The sequence below is a fragment of the Astyanax mexicanus genome, chromosome 14 (assembly GCF_023375975.1).
Source record: "Astyanax mexicanus isolate ESR-SI-001 chromosome 14, AstMex3_surface, whole genome shotgun sequence".
Taxonomy (NCBI): domain Eukaryota; kingdom Metazoa; phylum Chordata; class Actinopteri; order Characiformes; family Acestrorhamphidae; genus Astyanax; species Astyanax mexicanus.
Window position 1 is genome coordinate 41,732,158 of NC_064421.1, and position 18,437 is coordinate 41,750,594.

The following is an 18,437-nucleotide window of genomic DNA, read 5'->3' on the forward strand; positions in this document are numbered from 1 at the left end:
TTTTGCCCTTTCTCTTTTAATCCTTCTTTCTCAGTTTTTTACCCTTACTCCTCTTTCTCTCTTAACCTTTCTCTCACATCGTTCTCTCTCTCATCTCTTTTGCCCTCTCTCTCAACACTCTCTGTCTCTGTTTTCTTACTTTCTTTTTTCTTTCACTTGGCTGTTCTCTCTCTCTTTTCTGCTATTCGTCAACTTTTCTTCTGCTTTCTTTCTTTGTCTCTCTCTCTTTTTACCCCACTTCTATTAATTTCTCTCTCTGTCTCTCTCTCTCTGTCTCTCTCTTTCGCATTTCTCTCGAATTTTTCTTGGCCTTTCTCTTATCTCCTTCTCACCCCCCCTTTCTTTCTCTCTCTCTCTTCATTTCTCTCAACATTTATTTTTCTTTTCTCTGTCACTCGTCCTTTCTCTCTCCCTTAGACTTCCTCTCTCTTTTTCTTTTTTGCTTATTCTGTCTCTTCTTTCTTTTCTCTCTTACACACACTCACCCATTCACTCTTTCACTCACTCTCGCCCTGTCTCTCTTCTCTTTTTCTTGCTTCCTCTTTTTCTTAGCCTTTTAATCCCTTCTCACTCCCTCTTGCCCTCTCTCACTCCTTCTTTTCTCTCATTTGCCCTTCTCTTACTCACATTCACTCTTTCTTTCCAACTCTCTCTCACTTTTTCTAGCCATTTCTGACTCTCTTTCTTCCTTTCTCTTTTGCCCTTCCTCTTTTAATCCTTCTTTCTCAGTTTCTTACCCTTACTCCTCTTTCTCTCTCAATCTTTTTCTTGCTTCCTCTTTTTCTTAGCCTTTTAATTCCTTCTCACTCTTTGCCCTCTCTCACTCCTTCTTTTCTCTCTTTTTCCCTTCTCTCACTCACACTCACTCTTACTCTTTGACCCTTTCTCTTTCTAACTCTCTCTTCCATTTTCTAGCCATTTCTGACTCTTTTTTTTTTCTTCCTTTTTCTTTTTTTCCTTCTGTCATTCGTTTTTTCTCAGTTTCCTACCCTTACTCCTCTTTCTCTCTCAACCTTTCTCTCACATCATTCTCTCTCTCATCTCTCTCTTACTTTCTTTTTTCCTTCACTTAGCTGTTCTCTCTCTCTTTTCTGCTATTACTGTATTTCTATCTCTCTATCTCGCCAACTTTTCTTCTGCTTTCTTTCTGTCTATCTTTCTTTGTCTCTCTCTGCCTCTCCCTTTTTATCATACACACTTTTTCTTTCTCGGCCCCCTCTCTCTCACTCTCTCTCTCTCTCTCTCTCTCTCTCACTCACACCAGCTGAGGTGTCAGAATAGTAAATCCTTATTTTCTTTCCACACACACACACACACACACAATCCTGCTCTGGTCACTAAGCTCCTTACTGTCCCACCTGCTCCTCTCTCTGAGCGGTCAGGGCCTCTGGTCACTGTGGGTCTGAGGCAGATCTGAGTGCTCAGTTACAGTTTCAGCCTCACGCCGCTTTCAGCGCCACACCCCAGCAGAACTGTGAGGGGTTGTGAGGTGATTGGCAGGCAGTGGGCGGAGTCTGAATGTGTGCAGTGTTAACAGTGTATCAGTCTCAGCGTGTTAAGAGTTTGTTCTGTGGTGAGTCAGCGCAGTGTAATCATGAATGTGCCCAGTAGTCTAATCCACACCTGTATCCACAAAAGGCCCAACGTGAGTTCAGGTGAGGTCGTGAAGAGGTCTGAAGATCCTGAGGTGCTCTCCCTGAAACCTTTACTCAGCAGATTAAGAGACTTTTATACAATTTCTATAATAAAAGTTTTTTCCAACCTATAATATCACAATATTTCACAGTATTTTTGCGATAATGATACCTTATACCAATGATACCAATATGCAAAACACTGAATAAAAAAAAAATATTTCAAGAATACACTACTGAAACAAAATGAAAATTAAATTGTATTATTGCATATGATATAATGTGGCACACCCCTAACTGAGATATTTAAAAAATACAAGAATTTGATCAGATTTGTAACAGTAAAATTAAAGATACTGGATAGATATGATCTTTCTCTAGTAAATATATAATGGAAAATGAGAACTACACACTAATTTGTTCTTGATACAAGAAAGTATCAGCAGTTTAACTTGTGATTAATCATGATTAATATACAGAGTACGGTTGTGATTAATCTGATTTAATATATAAACGGATTGACACCGTTAGATTAAGCTTGCAGGACCTCTTCTGCTGGACCAGAATCCTGATTGTTTCAATAAGTAATATTCACTCAACTCTAGAAGTAGCAGCGGAAAAGTAACGAAGGCAGACTTTCACTATTGAGGCTATTAAATGCATTATTCAGTGCTCAATAGTGAGTAGTGTTACATTGTTCCAAACAATACTTCTAATACTCATTCTCTTTCCCTCTCTCTATCTCCTGTGTCCATCTCCTGAGTCTTTCCCCTCTCTGTATCTCACTAACTGTGCTTCTGCTGCAGTCCTTCTGGAATTTAATTTTAATCATTTTGGTTTCCCTCTCCATGCCTGAGTTTCCTGGGTTACCTCATTCAGCTGCTTCTGACGAGCTCATCTCCAGACAGCAAACCACTTTGCTTTTTCCCTTCTAGAGTGACCATTTAACCAAACACTGGGGCTCTTGGCTTTAGTGAAGCTCTACTCTTCTTCTCTATAATTTACAGATAAATGTAGAGCAGTTACTGAATCATGTATTTTCAATACTGGGTCATTTATTGCAGTTGATATTTATCTTATAGTATATAATGAATAATTTATAGCAGATATAGAATAATTTATAGCAGATATAGAAGCATTTATTTCAGATATAGAAGCATTTATAGCAAATATAAGCATGTATAGCAGATATAGAATCATTTATAGCAGATATTGAATCATTTATAGCAGATATTGAATAATTTATTGCAAATATAAGCATGTATAGCAGATATAGAATCATTATAGCGAATATAGAAGCATTTATAGCAGATATAGAAGCATTTATAGCAGTGACTGTAACTGTGACTGAATTGTTTATAGCAAAAATAGAATGATTTATAGTATTTTTCATTTTACATTTTTTTATAGTAGATTTAGAATCCTTTACACCAGATACTGAATTATTTATAGTAGATACTGGATCACATATTGTAAATACCAATTTATTTATAGTTGAAACAGGAGTGTTTTTATTACTGAGTCATTTATAGTAGTTACTGAATCATTTGCATCAGTTAATGAATCATTTATAATAGAAGCAGAATCATTTACACCAGATGCTGAATCATTTATAGTAGATACTGGATCACTTATGGAAATACCAATTATTTTATAGTCGAAAATAAGAGTAGTTATAGCATTTACAAAATCGTTTATATTAGATACAGAGTCATTTATAGCAGTTACAGAATCACTTACAATAGATACAGAATTGTTTATAGCAGTTACTGAATCACTTAAAATAGATACAGAATCATTTAAAGCAGTTACTGAATCACTTAAAATAGATTCAGAATCGTTTATAGCAGTTACTGAATCACTTACAATAGATACAGAATCGTTTATAGCAGTTACAGAATCACTTACAATAGATACAGAATCATTTATAGCAGTTACAGAATCACTTACAATAGATACAGAATCATTTATAGCAGTTACAGAATCACTTACAATAGATACAGAATCATTTATAGCAGTTACTGAATCACTTACAATTAGGGCTGGGGCGACGCGTCGACATAATCGACGTCATCGATTACAAAAATACATCGATTTGCATAACGTGCGTCGGCGCGTCGTAAACATGGCGGCGCCTGTGGAGAGCATTAGAGGTTAGATCGGGCCCAAAAATTCCAACTGGCTGTTTTCGGGCTGTTTTAATGAGCGAAATATGATCAGAATTATGTTAATTAACACGGTAACATAGAAGCATAGAACTATTATTTAATTAAAATGATTTTTAAGAACAGCTAAACACAGTTCTGCAGGTCAAACGCGGAGGAGTTCACGTGCGAGAGACAGAGAGAGAGAGAGAGAGACACAGAGAGAGAGAGAGAGAGAGAGAGAGATTTGCGTGTTCTGGTGAGAACTACTCACAGGTGAAGGTTCTCTTTGATCTCCTCGTGCTCCTATTCTAGTCCCATTCATAATTCTGCAGCTCCCTCAGTGTTTTCTGCCGTATTTTGCGGCTAGCGCGAGCGCTTACAACTGACACCGCGAACCGCGAGGTGCCGCCGCGTTTGTGCCGAATCCGACTCTCTGCTGAATCGGACTCCCGCTTCGCGGACAGAATCGGCACAACACCCCCGCTGTAGAACTGCGGTAGTGAAAACAGCGCTTATAAATAAATTAGTTTAGTTTCACTTTCAGTTTTCGTTATTTTCGTTATTTTTTTTTAAATAAAAATATAATTAAAAAACAGACGCCTACATCTCGGACTATTTTCTGGAGCCCGGGTCGGATTTACGGGCGGGCCTCGGGTCATGTCGGGTTCGGGCAGAGAATCTAAGCTCTAGAGAGCTTGGACTCCGGAGAGCAATCTCCAGCTACAAAAAAACGCCAGCGGGCATCTAAAGTTTGGGAGCATTTCACGCAAAAGGGCAACAATGTGGTCCTCTGCCATATGTGCAAAAGGAGCACTTGAAGCGCAAACATCCAGGAGCACTATGTCAACAGGGTCACACAGTAAGTTACCGTTTACATCAGGGTCTCCGCGGGTGTCCTTAAAAAGACTTAAGACTGTCTACCAAAGGTTTTAAACCTGCCACAGGCAGAAATTATACATTTTTGGTTTATATTTATATATATAGTTTCCAGAAACAGTAGCATTAGTCATAAGTTCAGGTGTTTAGCTAAGCTAGCTGCCTTAAGTTATTTTAGCTAGCGCCGTCGGCGCTGCGGTGTCACACCGTATTCTGTCACCGTCGGAATTTTGTGACCAGTGCTCACGGTTATGAGCGTTCATTGGCAAAACGGAAGCTTTCTATACCTACACCTTACCCTCAGCCCTAAACTGAACCGTTTTGGCCAGTCGGGGTAAACATTAGAAACGAACACGTTTCGAATCGGCCAGTGCACCGGTCTGCTGAGAACTACTTGCCAGTGGTCACAAAATCTAGCGGTCACAGAAAACAACACACGGTTGTGGTGTATGGGAGCTTATCCATTTTTAGCGTTATAGATCTAAACAACGTGCTGTACATGTAAGTGATTATAAGTGTGGGGTTTGGTTTAGTAGGCTTGTGTTGTTGTTATTATATATAAATATAGTAATTTATCGTTTGCTTTAAAACGTAAAATAATAATTATTTAAATATGTTTCTCAATGAATAGATTAGTCGACTAATCGAAAAAAATAATCGTTAGAATAATCGTTTAAAAAATAATCGTTAGGGACAGCCCTACTTACAATAGATACAGAATTGTTTATAGCAGTTACAGAATCACTTACAATAGATACAGAATCATTTATAGCAGTTACAGAATCACTTACAATAGATACAGAATCATTTATAGCAGTTACTGAATCACTTACAATAGATACAGAATCATTTATAGCAGTTACTGAATCACTTACAATAGATTCAGAATCATTTATAGCAGTTAGTGAATCACTTACAATAGATACAGAATCATTTATAGCAGTTAGTGAATCACTTACAATAGATACAGAATTGTTTATGGTAGATAAAGGGGTATTTATTACATTGCGGCATCTTTAATAGCTGCTACTGAATTATTTATTGTAACTACAAAATCATTTATAGTCATTACTGAATCATTTGTATCAGTTACTGAATGGTTTATGGTTAATGAATCATTATTGTAGCATTTCTGAATAATTGATTGCAATTTCTGAATATTTTATACTGTATTACTACTGAATCATTTATAGTGGTTTATGAATCATGTATCATACTGAGTGATTGATGGCAGAGCAACTGTTTATCCCAACACTAAAGCTCTTAGCTGAGCTAATTAGGGGTTTGTTTGAAGTGCAGCTGATGAATGGGAGCAGGTGTGTGAGGAGAAGTAAAAAAAAAAAAGAATCCGAGCAGAAAAGTGGAGTAAACATGGAAACTCTGATCCAGTGTCCTTATCCTTACTGGTCACATTTTGAGCATTTTGAACTTTATTCATCACCTACAATGTAGGTGGACAGCTACAGACAGTGGCTTCTGACCCCAGGCTGCTGCTGACCACAGATTGTTTGGTCAGTATCACAACTAAACTCGATGCACCACCCAGGGAAACTAGAAAATCTGGCAAAAGCATAATAGTACTGAACTGCTATAAATTGATTCAATATTGACTGAAACAAATTCAGTAACTGCTGTAAATGATTCATTGTCTGCTACAAACAATCCTGTATTTACTATGAATTATGATTTAGTAGCTGCTATAAATGATTCAGTCGCTGCTATAAATGATTCAGTAGCTGCTATAAATGATTCAGTCGCTGCTATAAATGAGTCAGTAGCTGCTATAAATGATTCAGTATCTGCTATAAATGATTCAGTACCTGCCAAAAAAGATTCAGTAGCTGTTATAAATGAGTCAGTACCTGCTATAAATGATTCAGTAGCTGCTATAAATGATTCCGTACCTGCTACAAATGATTCAGTACCTGCTATAAATGAGTCAGTAGCTGCTATAAATGATTCAGTAGCTGCTACAAATGATTCAGTACCTGCTATTAATGAATCAGTACCTGCTATAAATGATTCAGTAACTGCAAGAAACAATCCTGTATTGACAATAAATGTTTCAGCACCTACTGTAAATGATTCAGTATCTGCTATAAATGATTCAGTAGCTGCTATAAATGATTCCGTACCTGCTACAAATGATTCAGTACCTTCTATAAATGAGTCAGTACCTGCTATAAATGATTCAGTAGCTGCTATAAATGAGTCAGTACCTGCTATAAATGATTCAGTAGCTGCTATAAATGATTCCGTACCTGCTACAAATGATTCAGTACCTGCTATAAATGAGTCAGTACCTGCTATAAATGATTCAGTACCTGCTATAAATGAGTCAGTACCTGCTATAAATGATTCAGTACCTGCTATAAATGAGTCAGTACCTGCTATAAATGATTCAGTAGCTGCTATAAATGATTCCGTACCTGCTACAAATGATTCAGTACCTGCTATAAATGATTCAGTACCTGCTATAAATGAGTCAGTACCTGCTATAAATGAGTCAGTACCTGCTATAAATGATTCAGTAGCTGCTATATATGATTCAGTAGCTGCTACAAATGATTCAGTACCTGCTATAAATGAGTCAGTACCAGCTATAAATGATTCAGTAACTGCTACAATCAATCCTGTAATGTCTATAGATGAGTCAGAAACTGCTGTAAACGATTCAGTATCTGCCATGAATGGTTCAAAGACTTCTAATAACAATCCTGTGTTGACTATAAATTATCTTGTATATAGTGTAAATAATTCAGTAACTGCTGTAAATTGTTCAGTATTTGCTATGAATGATTCATTAACTACTGTAAATGATTCAGTATCTGCTATAAATGATTCAGTAATTACTGTAAATTATTCAGTATCTGCTATTAATGGTTCAGTAATTACTGTAAATGATTCAGTATCTGCTATGAAAGATTCAGTAACTACAGTAAATGATTCAGTATCTACTATTCTAGTCCTGTATTGACTAGAAATGGTTCAGTAACTGTTGTAAATGATTCAGTAACTGCTGTAAATGATTCAGTAACTACTACAAACAATCCTGTATTGACTAGAAATGATCCAGTAACTGCACATTCCTGTATTGTGTACCTGTTAACCCTTAAGGATGAAGAACCAAGCCCTGTATGTCTCTTTAACTTTATACGTGTGTGCTCTGTGGGTTTGTGCAGCACCAGTTGGAGGCTCATCAGGATGAGGGTATGGTGGTATCTCAGATGGTGGTGGCTGGAGTGGGCATCTGGATCGCCTTCAGCTCTGGCTCTACACTCAGACTCTTCCATACTGAGACACTGGAACACCTACAGGACATCAACATCGCCACACCCGTCAACAACATCTTATCAGGTACATACATACATGAAAACTTCAATTACGATTAACATCATGTTCTCAGCTGAATACACATTCCCCTGAACACCCATAAAAGACACCCATCCACAATACGCTCACTTGAAGTGTACACTGTCGATTCCATAGGTATACTAATGTTGATGATTATGGCTTTTAAATCAGTGTCTCAGAAAATTAGAATGTAATATATGACCAAGTGGTACTTTTGGCAGTGTGGGCAGTTAGTGAATAATTTATTGCAGGTACTATTTATAGCTGATATTTTATTTAACTATTAACTAAATTCAACTGCAATAAATTATTTAGTAACTGCTACAAACAATCCTGTATTGACTATAAATAATCTTGTATTTACTAAAAATGATTTAGTAGCTGCTATACATAATTTAATATCTGATTATAAAATCTTTTATAATTAAAATATATATTTTTTTTTTATCAGTCACACACTCATTATAGAAATTTGATAATTTTTTATATAATATACTTAATTATGTATAGCAGTTCCTGAATCATATATAAATAAATCATGTTAATATTTCTCATATTATTCTCATATTAAATATTGAGATTTTTAGTCACTCAATCATTATTGCAGTTAGTGAATATTTTTGCAGTTATTGAACCAGAAATAGCTAATATTTAATTTGTTTACATGAAATGATGCAGTAACTGCTAGAAATTATTTAGTAATTCACTAATTATAAACTTTTATAATAGAAATGAAATTAATTTTATCAGTCATTTAATCATTATGGCAGTTGAAATATTTATAATAATTACGCAATCACTTATAGTATAGTAGTGAATCATTTATAGCAATTTTACATTTTATTCATTTGCATTATATTTTATATTAATTAATTTATATTTATAGAGTTAAATAAAGTTACAGAGGCAGTGTTTATTATTTAACTAACTTTTTAAAGGAAGCTTTGCATTACAAACAATGCTAGATTTCTGTCTATTATCTAGTTCTTGATTGAACAAAGAACTTGAGGATCTAAACAGAATGTTAAGAAAGTTGAATATTTAGTTTTTCTGAAGCTTAAACTTCTTCAAATAGTCTTTTATTGATCCTGCTTTATGAGACGAAACCCTCAGATATATGCAGTCAATATTCAATGCCTTCTTATTTAGCCAGATAATTTAATCCAAAAGTCCAGCCTGTCCAATAGGACAACAGGTAAGGTGGGTTACATTAAATGCATTTACACTGTTTAACTGGTGTAGTTTATGTCATTCTAAGTGCACAAGCCTTTAAACACCTGTTGTGTGCTTGTATTGTCAATATATGGAACACTAATATGTCTATCATGTCAGTACACTACTAAAAAAAATATATACCCAACAGCGACGTCTAGTAGATTCACAGCTTTCCACACCTACAGACCCATAACCAACAACCTGTCAGACTCATGCATACCTGAGCCTCCCTTACCTTTACACACCTGTGCACATGCTGCCAGAGAACTCTCACAGGTGAAGACGCTTCTGTACACCTGTTTTAACTCTCAACAACTACAGTTTTACAAGATACAGATCCTAACAGACATATTTATAGCTCTATATACGTCTTCATATCTCCAGCAGGTGTAAATCTATGAACACCAGTGTAAATCTGTCCACATCATACTCTCAGACAAGCTCACCAATCAGCAGACATACACTAAATACACGGCTCTAAACCTGTCGACAGTTTAATCCCATCGTCTGTTGCTTGTATAGAAAGAGTTCTCCATGAGTGCAGCCTCCTCATAATTTATGCCTGACGAACCAAGACCTCCTGTAACCTATAATAAAGGGCTTTGTCCTGGGTCAGGTGACCTCACAGGCTTTGTGTGTCTTTGTTGTATGTGCTTTGCAACTGGTTGAGTTATGGCATCATCTTTTAAGGCTTTCATCTGGGAAAACAAGACCTCCAGAAACTTCTCATTTGCTCTTGCTTGAGTCACGACAGCCTCGTAATTATCACTGAGGTTTTCTTGCATTCAAACACAAAGAGGCTTTTGCTCAGTCCTGGAAAAAACATCTGTATTCTGGTTCAAACATAAGAATAGATGTTGTACTCTGACTGGTGACAGCTGACTGTTGAATATACTGTATTTTTCACACTATAAGGCGCACTTAAAATCCTTTATTTGACCAAAAAACATCCGTCAGGTTGTAAGGAGCAGTAAAGCCTTTCCGTTTGAAATACAGGAGTCCAGCAACCATATGAACCAGTATTAACATTAGCCGCTAACCGCTATTTCCCCTTTCAGGGGTGAGTATTATCAGCCTCTAGCCTGCTGCTAACCCCGGCTAACAGTGCTGGGGCAGCGTTAGCATTAGCCGCTAATCATGCTAGCTCTTTTGTCGTTCAAAGGGGAGTTTATCAGACTGTAGTGGTAGCGGTTAGCCGCTAATGATTAAGCTCCAGCCTTTAGTGCTGGAGAACTTCGTGATTCTAAGCTTACTGTAAATAAATAGAAGTGCTTTACTCACCCAAATAAACAGTTTTCAGGAGACAACTGATTCTGTGTAGATTAACATCCAGCGACTTTGAAAGTAAAGTCTTTATAAACATTTCTCAACTTAGCTTTACTTAACTTCCTTAAATTCCTAAACTCAACAAGACGTGAAAATAGACTGTTGAGGGGTGTAAGATAGCAAAGAGCATCACGGCATGCCTTGTGCAGGGTGTACAGTAGAACCTATAGAGATTTTACTATCAGACAGTGCATGAGACAACAGATCATGGCTATAATACTATTTATATCTATATCAGAATTAGGTTCTATTGACTTAAATGCTAATAACCAAACAACTGTGTTTGGTAGCAGGCCTTTAGTTTAGATTAATGTGACAGAGAATTGTGTGTTTGTGTGCATGGCCATGTGTGTGTTACATCATAGTGTTGTGTTTTGCCCTGTTTAGTCCTGCTGTTTTCTCTTCTCTATGACTACAGTGTGTTGTCTAATGAACTCAGCTAACTCAGCTCTTCTCTTCCTTCCTCCTGCTCTTGCCCCTTTACTAAATAAAGCACTTTGTTTCAACATAAATTAAATATTACAGTGCAATTTACTGTTTCAGTTTACTTACTGCACTGATAAATTAGATTTAATGCTATATTTCTTATTAATATGATTGAATTTGATCTTACATCACTGAGGATCCCCAGACAGCAGCCAAAAATAGTCTCTAATGTAAAAAAAAAAAAAAAAAAAAACTTAAAGTAAGCTTGTTCAGTACAGCAGTCAGGCCTCATACAGCAGATCAGAGCAGAACCGGGATTTTTGGGCTGGAACAGTAATCTGTAATCTGCATATTTGCATAATCTGTTCCCCAAATCCTAGGCCTGTTTGAGTTTCGCAGAAAGCTTCCCTTCCCATCATGCAGTGAGTCAGACTGAACGAGCCCCAGTGGACTCGTCCACACAGGAGCAGTGACTGTATGAGTCTGTGTATAAGAATGTGAGTAAGAATAATAAGCTGGTTTAGAGTTAATTAACGTTTACTCATCAGCATGAATCAGTGGATTTAATTGTAATTAATAATTATAAAATATATATAATTTACTGCAATTATTTGTCATCTGATGCCTCAATTTAATTGTATCTGTTGAATCGTTTAAAAAAAATGGAAATAACTTCTGAATCATCTATAGCAGATTCTGATTTATTATAGTATATTGGGAATTATGATTAGTTGATAAATTAATAAACATTTACTGGTTTGTCTCAAAAAGTTAGAATATCATTGAAAAGTTACTTTATTTCAGTAATTTAGTTCAAAATGTGAAACTCAAACACAAACACAAAGTGATCATTTTTAATCATTTTTTTTATGTTATTGTTGATTATTATGACGTACAGCCAATGAAAACCCAAAATTAGTGTCTCAGAAAAATAGAATATTATTTAAAACCAACTGGTACTTTTGGTAGTGTGGGCAGTGTGCCACATCCTGCTGGAAAAGGAAATCCAAACCATCACTGATCGTAGAAACTTCACACTAGACCTCAAGCAGCTTGGACTGTGTCTCTCTCCACTCTTCCTCCAGACTCTGATTCATTAATTTCCAAATTAAATGTAAAATTGGCTGATGATCAGTGATGGTTTGGAGACACATGTCATCTGCTGGTGTTGATCCACTGTGTTTTATTATCAAGTCTAAAGTCAGTGCAGTTTTGGTTTCCCGGAAAATCTTACAGCACTTCATGCTTCCCTCTGCTGAGAATTTTTAAGAAGGTGCGGATTTCATTTTCCAGCAGGACTTGGCACACTGCCCACACTGCAGAAAGTATAAATTGGTCTTATATATAATATTATAATTTTCTAGGACACTGATTTTTGGGTTTTCATTGGCTGTAAGCCATAATCATCAACAATGAAAGAAATAAACACTTAACATAGATCTCTGTGTTTAATACATCTATGTAATATATGAGTTTCACATTTTGAACTGAATTATTGATATAAAGAAACTTTATATTTCAGATGCACTAGTTTGTTTTTATAATATGGACATATCATCATGTTGAAAACAAAATGATTACATGGTTTCAGTGCTGTGTTGTTTCAGAGGCCTGTCCCTGTATGACTTTAGTGTTATTTTGGATTCTTGCTGCAGCAGAAAGTGGCCGATGGTTGGGGAGGATGCGGTATGTTGTGTGTGTTGGAGTGTGTGTGGGTTTTAAGTGTGTATCAGAGCTGAGCAAGCTGCAGAGACATTTCTGTAGATGACAGTCAGGTCAACCTGCTTCTTGCTGTCAGGAGCCCTGAAGACCACAGTCAGTGACAGCAGCAGCAGCAGCAGCATCAGCTATAGTGCAGATCAGGACAGCACATAAAAAAAAAAAAAAACTTTTTTTGTTTGTTTGTTTTTTTTACTATGTTTGTTTTTGTTGTTGCCTTATTTCCTCTTTTATTTCTGAGAGTTATGCCCAATCCCATTTTAGCTCTAACCCTTCCACTTATCCCTATACCTCAGCTTTCATGCCTAGGGGTAGGGAGTCCCAGTTTTTGTTAATCTGGAGGGGTAGGATGAAGTGTTAGGGCTACATGGCCTCCAAACAAAGATTTTTCAAAGGAAAACTCAGAACAAAGGATTAAAAGTTACTTTATTTCAGTAATTCAGTTCAAAATGTAAAACGCATATATTATAAAGATGTGTTAAACAGAGTAATCTATTTTATGCATTTTTTTCTGTTATTGTTGATGATTATAAAAACTCAATCTCAGAAAATTTGAATATTATATAAGAAAATCTTATAGCACTTCACGTCAAAAAAAAAAACAGAATTTCCTCTTTTGAGATATCCTCTATAACTTTTAAAAAAAATGATCGAATATGTTTGAAGTTTATTACTTTTTCAAGTTACTTTGTTCTGATCATACTCAAATTTTTTATTTGGTCCAATGTTGAATCTCCATTCATCTCTCATGTGACCGCCATTGCGTCATCGTTTCAGCCATTGATTATTTCTTCGCAATTTATCATCATGTATGTCTGTAGTTTATCTATTTTATCCAATTTAAAGATAATCTGATGAAGAATCTAGAAATGGTTTGAATGAGTTTGTGTGAATGTGTGAAAAAAATGTGTGAAAATTTTACAAATTCCAATATGGCTGACTTTCTGTTGGGCAGAGCTGATACATACCAATGAGTAATATGCTCCTGAACCACGCCCAAGCCCATGCTCCATGGAACTTTACATTTTTCACCAAGTTAGTAGTATACCTGTGCCAAAATGCTTGTGTTATTAAATATCGGAAATGCCTCAAAAATGGACGAAAGTGTCAAAAAGCGTACTAAAAATAAATGGACTCTCTCTGGCAGCCATCTTGGATTGTGCATTTAAAAGTTTGGTTCCTCCATCATTACTTCAGCCTGGCCTCCTATTGGTCAGTAGCACTTCCTGTAAAAGGAAAGCAAGGCAGAGAGACTCGAGCCCACACAAGAAAACAAAAAAAAAGTGCTTACACATAACAAACTGTTAAGGCAGGGGTGTCCAAACCTTTTTTGTTGGGGGTCAGAAGGAGAAATATATTTGAAGTCACGGACCACACTCTGTAATAAAACAAATAATGAAATATACCACTTTAAATAATACTTTTTTCCTGATTATTTCATTTACACACCATTTTACTTGACTAACTAGCTTTATCTTTGACAGTGTTGTGTAAACTAAGATTTTTCAAACTGATGTTTAATTTCATGATGTCTCTTAATATTTAACTCCTTAATTATGGCAACTTTTAGACTCTTTGTCCCGTTTTTCTGCGCTAGAAATGCGCACTCTCTCCGCTTTTAGACTCTTTGTCCCGTTTTTCTGCGCTAGAAATGCGCACTCTCTCCGCTTTTAGACTCTTTGTCCCGTTTTTCTGTGCTAGAAATGCGCACCCTCTCCGCTTTTAGACTCTTTGCCCCGTTTTTCTGTTCTAGAAATGCGCACCCTCTCCGCTTTTAGACTCTTTGTCCCATTTTTCTGCGCTAGAAATGCGCACTCTCTCCGCTTTTAGACTCTTTGGCCCGTTTCTGACACCTAGCTTTCAAACTTTGAATCTCACATTATAAAAACCTGCTTAACAGCGGGCCAACTTTCATTCTATTTCTAAAATAGAATAACCTCTGTGTTAAGGGGTACAAATGAGAACCGGCAGTGGGTCTTAGCTGAGTGTTGGATGAAGAATGCTGCTTGCTCAGACGCAGTAATCATATTCTTTGACTGTAATGGAATTTGATCAGGATGTTAGGAAGTGATGGAGACATGCAGTCTGTTGTGTTTGGCGTGTCGTGGATGGTTTGTGTGATGGAGGAGATATGTCTCTCTCTGTGTCTCTCTGCATGTCCAGCCTCATCAATCTCATCTGCTCTGGGTAATGCCATCAGTCCGAGGATTAAAGCAATAGTGTCAGCTGATTAGAGTGAAAAAAAACAGCCTGTGTTATTCAGAGCACTTCATTGCCATCGTCGTCATCAGCATATTCATCTTCTGCTATTGTGTAATCATTATTATTCCTCTCATTCTGCGTGGGTTGTATGAAGATTAGAGCGCTGTATTAGAGAGTGGTGTGCTGATAGAATGGTTCTGACAGTGCAGAGTGTAATTATTAAGGCAGTGCTCATCCACTTTATTCTGAGGACTCTGTGCAGTGTAGGTTCACTTGCACCAACAAAAAGTGTAACCCTTAGTTCTGGAGATAGATTCACACATTTTTAACCCTTAAAATATGTTACAGATACTGTCTTTTTACCAAAAATTGTCATTGGCCAATTGGCATTGGCCAATAAGCAAGCTAAACGCTACATGTTTCGCCGTTCAGATGTAAGAATTATCGACCTGTAGCCTGCTGCTAACCCCGGCTAGCACTGCTGGAGCAGCATTAACTGCTAAGTGCAAGCTCTTTCACCATTTATAGGGGAGTATATCGGACTATAGCCTGCGAGTCTACCATGTTAAACTAAGCTACATAGGATGCACTGCTAGCTAATAACCCTGGCTTAGGTGACCATTCAGAGTTCCTCAGTGTAGCGCTTTTAGGCCGCATTATCCACTAACCATGGCTAGCCTGTGGAAATCTGCAAATGTAGGCTTATTGTAAATAAACTGTTTTCAGGCGAGAAATCTGTGTAGATTAACATCCAGCACTTGTTTGACTAAGTAATTATTTTTTTAAAGAATTTGTTTTGTTTATTTGACTTAGCTTAGCTTTACTGCTGATTTAGAAGGAAAACATGGTGACGCCCCTGTTCCTTACTAGTGTCTCATAATTTACCTTATAATCCAGTGCGCCTTATGTATGAAAATAGACCAGAAAATAGAGGTTTGTTGATAGTGTACCTTATAATCATGTGCGCCTAATAGTTTGAAAAATATGGTTTAGGTACTGAATAATTTCTAGTGGATACTGTATCATTTATAATTGATGATGAATGAATTATAGTGGATATCTAATCATTCATATTGGATTTATGCTCAATAGTACTCAATTATTTATACTGCAGTAGGCAATCGTTAGTTGTATTTAGTGCTAATAAACATATACCGGCAACTCTCTTATTTCTTTATTTATTTATTAACCTTAGTACCTGCTAAGACCTGTATATGTAGGTTCTGGCAGTGTAAGGCAACCTGTGTTTAGTACACAAATTGGACAAAAGTACAAAAGTGTGTAACATAACTGACAGCAGTAGTAGTAGTAGCCAGCCTGAATGAGACCTAAAGCCTCTATAAGCGCTGATTGCTCCCAGTGGACTGTAAAGAAAAGCTTATCTGCTCTGTCGAGTTTGGGTGGGAATGTTTTAAGAAGGTCAGGTTAAAATAGGAAGGACAGGAAGGCAGTCGGGGTCAGCTGAAGTTTGGGTCTCCAACATTGTTGGTTAGCCCCTCCTTCCACTGCCATGCGTGCAGCATGTGGGGCGTCGCTGGCCTCAGTAAAGACTTCCTGTCTGGGAGTGATTCGGTGGTTCTGCGAGACCACAGATTTCAGCGTTGTGTTTACATGGAGCATGTTCTCTGTTTTCACCATTTTATCCACTAACAGTTAAAAGTGTTCACCACCACCCTGTTTAATGTGGTGGATCGCGTCCCGTACTTTTGAAAGCAGTGATTTGTCAGGGCAGGTTTAGATGCTGTTCACTGAAGACAGTAAGGTATGTGGGTTTCCCGCAGGGCCGTGTTCCTGCACGTCTCAGATGCTGAAGAAATCATTTGGGTTTTCTAGAATTAAATCATGGACACTGGCATGCGTCTGATGCTTGACCCGATTTGAAGGAAACATTCAAAATTTATGCTCTGGAGTCTCGAACAGCAGTTCTTCAGCTAGTATGATCTTCTTTAAATTGCCACTGAAAGACATTCTCTGATCCCACCCACTTCCCATTACCTAGCCCTATTTACACACCCCGGGTTGCCAGGTGTGGAGCACAATAGCAGGCAAACAAAAATAGCTGCATTCTCTGCATTTATCTAAGGAATCTCAAAGTGGTAAAATTTGTATATATATATATATTTACTTTACACTTAAGCTGTGTAAGCTTGTACTCAAGGCTTAAAGCAGGACTAGGTAGGATTTTCTTGATTTTCTGCATTGAGGTGTAATAGGAGGAATAGCGGTGCTCTCGTGTCTGTGCCGGGCTCCTCTGAGCTCAAACCAAACTCTGCAAGTTTTCTGAGGAAACCCAACGCTCGTGGGAACTGCAACCTGCTTTCCAACCTTTAGTTCTAACAGTTCTACAAGGACTACTGGTTCATTCTTTACAAACTAACATAGAGACAATCTGGCAGAAGCTGGAAAGAGACCGAATATGTCTGTGAAAGCCAGCAAACGAGAAAGAGAAACTAATCTGCCTGAAACATTTATTACACTCTACAACTGTAGGGGGAGCCCACAAGCACAAAATCTCAACCCTACCAAGTGGAGCTTTAAAGGAGGCTTATCAAATAAATTCTGTATTACATAAAGTCTGTTTGTATAAAATTAATTCTGTAATTTCAAACATTACTCAACTATTTTGAGTAAGGTGAACATTTGTGACCACATACCATAATCTTCGCACTTTAAATCCTTTAATTTTTCCAAAAATCATCAGTGCACCTTCTTATCCGGTGTGTCTTTTGTATGAATTTTACCAGTCAGGTTGTAAGGAGCAGTAAAGCCACTCCGCTGAAGTACATCGTTATATAGGAGTTTTAGTTTAGTTCTCCAGCACCAAGACTCAAGACTGGAGCAGTATTAGCATTAGCTGCTAACCGTGCTAAGCGCTAGCTCTTTTGACATTCAGAAGTGAGTATTATCGGCCTGTAGGCTGCTGCTAAGTCTGGCTAACACTGCTGGAGCAGTTTTAGCATTAGGCACTAACCCTGCTAAGGGCTGGCTCTTTCACCATTCAGAGGTGAGTAATATCGGCTTGTAGCCTGCTACTAACTCCAGCTAGCACTGCTGGAGCAGGGTTAGCATCATCCGGAAGCGCTTTATTCACCCAAATAAACAGTTTTTAGAAGAGAAATCTGTGTATATTAACATCCAGCTCTCGTTTTTATTTTATTTAATTTTTTTTAAGAATTACGTTTTTGTTTAATTCACCCTGCTGAATTAGAAGGAAAACATGGCGACACTCCTGTTCCTTACTAGTGTCGCGTAATGGGCCTTATTATCCAGTGTGCCTTATGTATAAAAAAATAGACCAGAAAATAGAGGTTTATTGATAGTGCGCCTTATAATCCAGTGCGCCTTATCCGAAAAACAGTTTATGTTTAAATGAAGACCTTTGATTTGAATCAACTTAAAAAAACGGAGTTTAGTTTGTTGCCTTTGACTGCTTCTTTTCTATTGGCTTTTTGGCACAATTTATTTGCATACTGGATTAGTCCCCCAGTTTGTAAGAGCAAGCAGCTAACTCTGTGTTGGCTGTGTGCTATGCTGTTCA

At 37.2% G+C, this 18,437-nt stretch overlaps 2 protein-coding genes across 4 annotated transcripts in view; one reads left to right on the forward strand and one right to left on the reverse strand.

The window, feature by feature from the left end:
• fam167b (family with sequence similarity 167 member B) overlaps positions 1 to 18,437 on the reverse strand; it is a 679,430-nt gene that overhangs the window by 473,700 nt on the left and 187,293 nt on the right. The gene's annotated exons all lie outside the window — the stretch shown is intronic.
• arhgef10 (Rho guanine nucleotide exchange factor (GEF) 10) overlaps positions 1 to 18,437 on the forward strand; it is a 135,182-nt gene that overhangs the window by 100,921 nt on the left and 15,824 nt on the right. For all 3 annotated transcript variants that reach the window (XM_049463559.1, XM_049463558.1, XM_049463560.1), the window contains one exon: positions 7,840 to 8,014. In XM_049463559.1, coding sequence (XP_049319516.1) covers positions 7,840 to 8,014 — 175 coding nt within the window. The remainder of the gene's footprint in view (positions 1 to 7,839; positions 8,015 to 18,437) is intronic.